General features: G+C 46.0%; 1 protein-coding gene across 2 annotated transcripts; it reads left to right on the top strand.

Annotated features, from left to right (window-relative positions):
• The first annotated feature begins 326 nt into the window (after nt 1-326).
• Nucleotides 327-9,332, top strand: LAGE3 (L antigen family member 3). 2 transcript variants are annotated; one of them, XM_078766395.1, is made up of 3 exons: nt 327-618; nt 8,429-8,557; nt 9,000-9,332. In XM_078766395.1, exons 1-3 carry the CDS (start codon nt 512-514, stop codon nt 9,112-9,114), a joined length of 351 nt encoding a protein of 116 aa, XP_078622521.1. In that variant the 5' UTR covers nt 327-511; the 3' UTR covers nt 9,115-9,332. The 2 variants fall into 2 exon arrangements, with proteins under 2 accessions (XP_078622521.1, XP_078622522.1); XM_078766396.1 differs by having other exon boundaries at nt 346-618; nt 9,003-9,332.
• Nucleotides 9,333-10,029: the final 697 nt, after the last annotated feature.

The following is a 10,029-nucleotide window of genomic DNA, read 5'->3' as shown; positions in this document are numbered from 1 at the left end:
TGACAAGATTCCATTATTTTGCGGATGTAATAAGTAGATCATGGTGTATCAGTGCTTTTCCCTCTCAGTATCGTTGTTTCTTGGTCTCACAGTTGAGTATTTTTTGCTTTATAAATTTATACCAAATGATCACCACTTGGGTTTCGGACCCACGAGTCGCCCACCGTTTGGCGCACGATGCAAGGTGGAGTCGTAATATGGCGTCCAAACAAGGGAAGTTCACTGCTGCTGGAGTCGTAATATGGCGTCCAAACGAAGGGAAGTTCACTGCTGCTGGAGTCGTAATATGGCGTCCAAACGAAGGGAAGTTCACTGCTGCTGGAGTCGTAATATGGCGTCCAAACGAAGGGAGGTTCACTGCTGCTGGAGTCGTAATATGGCGTCCAAATAATGCGTCACAGCAACGACCATTTTGCCGCCGAGCTGTCGCAGCCCGTCGTGCTCGCTCGAATGGATGAAGCCCTGAGCGGGTACCCGGTAAAGTGAGTACGTCGCTCCATCTTTCCTCATCATGATGTGTTCCTCGCACGACACTCACTCTCAGGAACGGGTCGCTCATTCGACAAAACCTTCGGACATGGCGAGTGTGCCGGGATCCCTGGCGCAGACAACGCTCTTGTATCTTTTACTTGGTGAAACTTGTGAGGCTCATTGTTCCCGGGGATACAGTAACCGTACAGTAACCTGGGTTTGTTTTACTTCGTTCGCGATCGCAATCAGGATTCTTTAATTGACCCGACATTGGGAAATAGTTATTTTATTGTTTTGTTTTGTGTTCAAGTCGTCGAACAGTGTGGTTACCTCATGTAGGTGGTGGTTACCTCAGGCTCATGTAGATGGTGGTTACCTCAGGCTCATGTAGGTGGTCGTTACCTCATGTTGGTGGTGGTTACCTCATGTAGGTGGTGGTTACCGCTCATGTAGGTGGTGGTTACCTCATGTAGGTGGTGGTTACCTCAGGCTCATGTAGATGGTGGTTACCTCAGGCTCATGTAGATGGTGGTTACCTCAGGCTCATGTAGGTGGTCGTTACCTCATGTTGGTGGTGGTTACCTCATGTAGGTGGTGGTTACCGCTCATGTAGGTGGTGGTTACCGCTCATGTAGGTGGTGGTTACCGCTCATGTAGGTGGTGGTTATCGCTCATGTAGGTGGTGGTTACCTCATGTAGTTGGTGGTTACCTCATGTAGTTGGTGGTTACCTCATGTTTGTGGTGGTTAACTCTTGTAGGTGGTGGTTACTTCTCATGTTGGTAGTGGTCAACTCTTGTAGGTGGTGGTTACCGCTCATGTAGGTGGTGGTTACCGCTCATATAGGTGTTGGTTACCTCCCATAGAGGTGGTGGTTACCTCATGTAGGTGGTGGTTACCTCGTGTATGTGGTGGTTACCTCTTATGTTTGTGGTGGTTAACTCTTGTAGGTGGTGGTTACTTCTCATGTTGGTGGTGGTTAACTCTTGTAGGTGGTGGTTACCGCTCATGTAGGTGGTGGTTACCGCTCATATAGGTGTTGGTTACCTCCCATGTAGGTGGTGGTTACCACTCATTTAGGTGTTGGTTACCTCCCATGTAGGTGGTGTTTACTGCTCATGTAGTTCATGGATAACGCTCGTAGGTGGTGTTTTTTTTTTTTTTTTTTTTTTTTTTTTTGTATGCAAGGTCGAGGCTCGTGTAAGAGCTAACATTGATAAAAAAAAAAGACAAACTGACACATAAAGCATAAAACATATGATAACGGGAGCGGGAGAACAAGATGGAGAGCAGGGACATCGGGAGATCTGTGGGAGGGAGAGGATTCTTTAATTGTTTACCTCCCAGGTGGTTACCTCCCATGTAGGTGGTGGTTACCTCCAATGTAGGTGGTGGTTACCGCTCATGTAGGTGGTGGTTACCGCTCATGTAGGTGGTGGTTACCGCTCATGTAGGTGGTGGTTACCGCTCATGTAGGTGGTGGTTACCGCTCATGTAGGTGGTGGTTACCGCTCATGTAGGTGGTGGTTACCGCTCATGTAAGTGGTGGTTACCGCTCATGTAGGTGGTGGTTACCGCTCATGTAGGTGGTGGTTACCGCTCATATAGGTGGTGGTTACCGCTCATGTAGGTGGTGGTTACCGCTCATGTAGGTGGTGGTTACCGCTCATGTAGGTGGTGGTTACCGCTCATGTAGGTGGTGGTTACCGCTCATGTAGGTGGTGGTTACCGCTCATGTAGGTGGTGGTTACCGCTCATGTAGGTGGTGGTTACCGCTCATGTAGGTGGTGGTTACCGCTCATGTAAGTGGTGGTTACCGCTCATGTAGGTGGTGGTTACCGCTCATGTAGGTGGTGGTTACCGCTCATATAGGTGGTGGTTACCGCTCATGTAGGTGGTGGTTACCGCTCATGTAGGTGGTGGTTACCGCTCATGTAGGTGGTGGTTACCTCTGCTTATTGGATGAAGCCTCCAGGCACGGACTATTTTGCCCTCATCGAGGCCAGTCCTTAAATAAAAGAGAAGAAAAGTGTATGAAGAAAAGTGTAGGTGTTTGTTTGTGAGAAAGAGATGTTGAAGCTCGGCCCGGAAATGATAGTTTGAGTGAGACAGGAAGTAAGACCAGCAATCCTGACACGGAGAGTGTAAGGTCGTTGCGGGCACCACTTTAACACTCATAAGTCTGAAGTCGTACGGCCCTGGGCGGTTGCTGTCTTCAACCTACGATACTACTTAATAGTAGGTTGTAGGGTCATAATGGGATCTTAAGGGTTGTAAAGGGTCTTCAAAGAGGTCTCAGAATTTTAAAGGGTTAAAAGGTACTTTACAACAGTATGTAATTGATAGACACAAAAAGTAGCACACACACACACACACACACACACACACACACACACACACACACACACACACACACACACACACACACACACACACGTTCACTACGCTCGAGCATTCAATGAACTTATCCAAGGGGATCAGGAAATGGATGACTGGTTCACAGAGGGTAAGACCTTCCTCATCCCAAAATCTGAAGAGACCCAAACACCCCACAGATACTGGCCAATAACCTGTCTACCAACAACTTACAAACTTTAACAGGAATCATCACAGAAATGATATACCACCACCTACCACAAGAAGGAGCCCTAGAGGCAGAACAGTAGGGATGTAAAACAGCCTTCGTCCATCCTGTTTGACTGGCCCTGGACCCACTGAGCAACCTTATTAATGAGTACCTTCATACAAGGTAGACCAACATGAAGGACATGGATACACCCTGACATCAAATAAGGGAACGCTCAAAGAGACAAAAAGGTGACATATCTATCTTCTTTACATGGATCAATTAAAACCAAACAACGAAAATTTAGCAACAACAGGCATTTTAAGGCCATTTTCCCTGCTGGAGCGGGGGTTAGCCTTGCGGTCCCCATGACGATCTTCTCCATCTTGTAGAGCATTTTTTAAAATTAGATTTTGGCAGAGCCACTCAAATTAGTGAAACATTACTCCGACAACATTCCAATGGAATTTGGTCTGGAAAAGTGTGCCAAGTGCACATTCGTACAAGGTAGACCAACAAAAATGGACAACATAAAAATCGACTGAGATACAACAATACAGGAGCTAGACAATGAAGCATCACACAAATACCCAGGGGTAGAAGAGGGCAACCAAATTTGGCATAAAAATGTGTGAAACATTTACCAAAGAATAGCTGCGGAGAACGAGGCTCATCCTGGAAACATACCTTTCTCCAAAGAACAAAGTCAAAACCATAAACCAATTCACAATTCTTGGGGGAAATGCCAGGGGCATAGAAAAGGTCCCTTTATATGGTATGTGCCATGTGGCAAAATCTAGAAAATAAGGAATATTCCATGCCTTTTTTTTGTTTGTTTGTTTTTTTTTGTATACAAGATCGAGACTCGTGAAAGAGCAAACATTAATCACACAGAAAGACAAACCGACACATAAAACATGTAACATGGGGAGCGGTAGACAAGATGGGGCGAGAGGGGGAAGGACACAAACGCAACATTTGAGAGCAGGGACCGAGAGACATGGAGACATCGAGAGATCTGTGGGAGGGAGTGGGCTTTGGGGGGGAGGCATGGGAAGGGGGGGGGGGGCGGGGTGGGAGAGGTATAAAACATATGGACACTGCCAGGACTTCCACGAAAGAAGTTGGAATTTCAAACAAGGTGGATCTGGGGTGAATTAGCGGGGGTAGAAAAGATCAAGGTTTTGGATGGGGGAAGATAAAAGATGGTGGTGAACAGCTGTTTTAAAGACCTGGAGGGAGGAGTGGGATTGAAGGGAGTGTGGGAGTTTGTTCCAGAGGCGGGAGAAAAGAGGAATGAAAGAGTGAAGGTGAGCAGAGAGCCGAGATTTCGGCAGTTTAACCATCGGAGGGTTGCTGGCAGATCTTGTGCGACCTGTAGGAATATTTGGGGGACAGAGCACAGATAGAGCTGGGGGAGCAAGGCTGGAGAGGAGTCGGTAGAAGACAGAAAGACCACCTACCTGCCTGCAGTGAGTGAGTGGAAGGCCCTCAGAGATAGCTTCATCGCGGGAGATTCCAATGATTCTGAAAGCTTTGGATTCAACAGCGTGAAGCCGAGCTAGGTGTGAGGCAGGAGCACCGGCCCATAGGGGAGAACAGTATTCCATTGAGCTGCGGATGAAAGCCTTGTATGTGGTGAGGAGCTCAGGTGTGCCTAGGAAGGACTTCGCACGACGGAGGATGCCCAGTCGGCGACTGGCTTTGGAGGCCAGCTTGGAAATGTGGTTTTCCCAAGAAAGATCATGGCAGATAGTGAGACCCAAAAGCTTGAGCGACAGAACTTCTTGGAGAGGATTGTTGAGAAAGTAGATGGGAGGGTTGTCCAGTCGATCTTTTCGGAGAGACATAGTGAGAGTGTGAGATTTGTCAGGATTGAAAGACATGTTCCACTTGTTTGACCAGTTTGTGATTTTGTCCAGGTCTGCAGAGAGTGAGGAGGCTGCAGACTGCCGATCTGAGGGAAGAGGAATGGAGCGGCAGAGAGTGGAGTCATCAGCAAAGAGATAGAGAGGATTTTACAGAGAGTCGGAGAGATCATTGATAAAGACCAGAAAAAGCACAGGGCCCAGAACACTGCCTTGGGGAACTCCAGCCAGAACAGGAAGGGGAGATGAGAGAAATCCATTCAGGGCCACACGTTGACTAAGTCCAGAGAGGAAGTCCGCAAGCCATGCATGGATACCATGGGAGGAGAGTTTGGTGAGCAGATCTGGGTGCCAGACCGTATCGAAGGCACGTGATATGTCAAGGGAGACAGCTCTGATTTCCTGTTTGGCATTGAGCACCTCCAAACCTCAATGCCAAACCTGTTTGGTTTGGCATTGAGTCTTGTAGAAAATGCCAAAAAATAGAAAATAAGGGATATTTAAAAAATATCTCGTGTGTATGCTGAACTACCCTCGTGTTCTTAGGAGGAACCAAGTAATGCTCTAGAAAAGTTCATGTAAAGGTGCGCCCTATGTATTATTATTTAATGTACTGCGCATGTGTACAATTATTTCATCTAATCCATTTGTTGCCAATAATGTGTACACAGCACACTTGTCCCAAAGAATACATCACACCGAACAGGTCTGCAATGGGTTGCTACTTACTTTATTGATTTTTTGAAATTAAATTAATCACACACATGCACATTATCTTATGTGTTTTCGTTTTCAAGGTACACAAAAATGTTTACGTACCGCCGGGTTTTAACCTGTATATGTAGGTTTAAAAAAGTCATCTGCAAATCAATCAGCCGCACCTCCTCATCATCCGCAAAAATGTTTTACAAAAATGGATGCATCCCGAGAACGTACTTGCCGAGGCGAGGAGGTAGTGGCCTGATGGAGCTCGACCAAGTGCACAGAATGACAACTGTAAGATTGGCTGAGCATGTAAAAAGTGGAACAGACTACCAATCCAATTAGTAAGCAAACACAAAGACAACAAACCGCAGAAGGTATCCCTAACCTATCCAGCAAAAAATTTCCAGACAGGTGTGAATGGAATATGTCATGCAAGAAACGGAAACAACAACGAATACAGCCCCAAGTATTGCAAAAAAGAAGAAAGGAACGTATACAATGAAATATCAACAGATATACACCAACAACTGGGAGAACGATAAAAGAGCAGGAAGGTATAGAAAAAGAGTTGGATAGATTGGGAGTGTATTAAGAAAGCTCTTTGGAAGCCTAAGAAGAGGTCAGCTCAACTGGGACAGAGAACGAATCATTATAAATGCCGAAGATCAAGGACACAACACCAATGCGCGAAGAAAATTGTGGAACTGAGTCAATCGGACAAGTGTACGTTCTGCATGTCGAAAAAGAAAGTACGAGTCACCTCCTATCAGGATGGAAAACACTCATGACAGAGCAGCTGTACACCCAAAGGCACAACAAGGTATGTAGAGTAATCCACAAGCACTTCTGCAGGAATTTCAATATCCCAGTCCCATAAAACTCATGGAAACATGAACCAAAAGCAATCACTGAAAACAAGGAAGTAATGCTCACATATGACTTGATGATCCCATCCAGCATGGACATAGAAAAACAAAGCATTGCGACCGGATATAGTACTGAGGTACAAAGAACAAAAGAAAGCATTCCTTATTGAGGTGTCAACACCCATAATTTTAACAGTGATTATTGGAGCAACAGGAATGATTAAAATAACCTCACAGAGAACTTAAAAACCATCCCTGGGAATATGACGACAAACTAACTGCAGTTGGAAGCTGTCTGAGGCTCAGTGACGAAAGAGAGTATCCTCAAAAGAGAACTCTGAACAAAACTTTGAGAACAAGAAAACTTCACAAACTGGTCCATGAATCCTGATCCCTCACTGATAGGGAGGTGGATACTTTGAGACCTGGGAGGACTTCGTTCCATCTCTTGAGGCCCACCCACGGTGTGGAGATAGCAGGCAAAAACGACATGCATGCATGCACATATATACATATATAGACACACACAGACGCACACACACATACATACATGCACACACACACACATACAGACACACACACAGACACACACAAACAGACACACGCACACACATACACAGACACACACACACACAGACACACTCACACACAGACACACACACATACATACACACAGAGACAGACACACACATACACACACAGACACATACATGCATACACACACACATACATACATACATACACACACAGACAGACAGACACACACATACACACACACACACACAGACACATACATACACACACACACACATACATACACACACAGACACACACAGAGACACACACACACATACACACACACAGACACATACATACACACACACATACAGACACATACATACAGACACACACACACACACACACACATAGATACAGACACACACACACATACATGCACACACATACACACACATGCACACAGACACAGACACACACACACAAACACACACATACATATATACCACACACACATACACACAGACATATATACACAACACACACACACACGCACACACACATACACACACACATACATATACACAACACACATACACACAGACACATATACACAACACGCACATACACATATACACACACACACACACACACACATACAGACACACACAGACATACAGACACACACACATGTACACACGTGCACACACATACAGACACACATACATGCACACACACACACACACACACATACAGACATACAGACACACACAGACACACACACATGTACACACATGCACACACAGACACACACACATGTACACACATGCACACACATACAGACACACACACATGTACACACGTGCACACACATACAGACACACATACATGCACACACACACACACACACACACACACACACACACACACACACACACATATACAGACACACAGACATACAGACACACACAGACACACACACATGTACACACATGCACACACATACAGACACACATACATGCACACACATGCACACACATACAGACACACACACATGCACACACAGACACACACACATACAAACACTCACACGATGATATGTAGTATGATAATTAATAAATATATAACTGTATTTTCTGAATAGAAGTTCCGAAACCTTAAAAGGGATAAATGCGCTACCTGTCGTCATTGTCTCTGTCGTCCTGTCGTCATTCCACCTGTCGTCATTGTTCTGAACAAAAACCCAAATTTTATTTCTTTTTTTGTTTAAAACAAAAGTTCAGGAACACCCATGGCGGTGTAGTTTGTTATCATTTGATGTTGATAACGGTCTGATGTGAACGATGCAGACTCCAAGTTATATTGAAAGGTAACTCTGCAATGGTTTGAGTGCCGTTTATCCCCAAACTGAACGTTTACACCTTGACGAGAGCAAAGTGAGGTATCCGTGTCGTGTGGTGAAGGTGGCGCCGCTCGGATCTTGCTGGGATCCCTTGGACCCGAGCGCGAGCCAAAGCGTGGTGGAGTGACCCGACACCTGCAGGTCCAGGGAGACGTCCTGTTTGTGTGAGTTGGATACGTCACTTTGTTTGGTAAAAGGTTAAGAAGGGTTGAGGAAGGTGATTGTGGGATTTTCTGTGTGGGAAGGTGTCTCAGCAGAAATATTGTACATCAGGTGAACCGGTAATTAAAACGAGCTCGTTGCTGGAAGGAGTCACCTGTAATTATGACGTACTCTCCAGTGGAACCAAACAGGCAGGTGAGAGATTTCAGGAAAAGATGACATTGTGTTGTGGGCCGCACGCCCCACTCTCCCCCAAAGGTGCAGGAGAGTGTTGTAGGTCATGTTTAGTTTATAGTTTTGACCTTTGGGACCATCAAAGCACATTGAAGTCTTTGTTTAAACCGTCTCTTTAAACTTACCCCCCCCCCCCTCCACTTTATGTTTTAGAGCACGCTTTTCCTGAATGACCAAATAATGCGTCTTTCTTCACCTTACCTGTCACAGCAGGTGGTGTGCCGATGATGTACGAGTGCTCAGACCTTCGGTGTCTACCTTTTTGGACCACCTGCTCCTCGCCGTTGAGACCATGGAAGCCTTTTCACTCCCCCCTGCAGACTGATGTCAATGTGCAAACAAGTTTGTAAAAGAAGTTGTAAAAGTCGTTCATCATTATCTTCCATCTTCCCTCGATCACCTGGTGTTGCCCAGTTCGTATTGTCGCAACATTTCTGCAATGCAAACGGTACAATATTGAAGTTACCATTTGGTAACAAATTCCTCTTAACTCGATTACCTTCAAAATAAACTGAAACTGAAAGCAAAAGTCAGTACCCATAATGCAATTCTCAGCATGTTGATGAATTCCAAGTGGGGAGCAACAACCCAACAACAATTCCATCAACAATCCTCGTCCCCTGGTTTTCCATTGTGGAATTTGCATTCCTGGTTTGGGAGCATTGGACCCGCTGCGCCACTCGAGGTGTTCTTCCATCACCGGCTGTGTGAAACTCGTCAATAAGTGCCACCTGGTATTGCATTACCTCATACGAGAAGGTAACAAGGCAGACAGGACACCTTAGATCTTTCCACGGCCTAAATGTCACAGGAGTTTCCCGTCATCAGTCCATTCACTAAATTGCAATCCCACCTCGGGGAAGCTGAACCTTTGGGATGAAAGAGGCCAGGTGGCCTCACAGGATGAGTTAATGAACCTTGAGGAAACACAGAAAATCCCATTAGGTGTTGATCAACCACTAACAACCTGGTGCAGCCTCGATGGAGCAATGGAGTATGTGCCGCGGTTTGAAGGTGAAAAACAAATATGCTTAAAAGATGATGATGCTGAGTGCGTTCTTGGAACGGAAGGGTGGGAAAGGAGGGAGGGGAAGGGGTGGAGTGGAAGAGAGGGGTGGAGGAGAAGAGAAGAGGTGGGAGGGAGGTGGAGGAGGGAGAGAGGAGGAGAAGGGGTGGGAGTCTGGAGGGAGGGGCTGTGGTGGGAGGAGGGAGGGGAATGGGTTGGAGGAGGGAGGGGAAT

This window comes from Myxine glutinosa, chromosome 12, assembly GCF_964187855.1.
Source record: "Myxine glutinosa chromosome 12, kmMyxGlut1.1, whole genome shotgun sequence".
NCBI lineage: Eukaryota > Metazoa > Chordata > Myxini > Myxiniformes > Myxinidae > Myxine > Myxine glutinosa.
The sequence above is the reverse complement of the archived record's forward strand: the minus strand, read 5'-3'. Positions and strand labels throughout refer to the sequence as shown.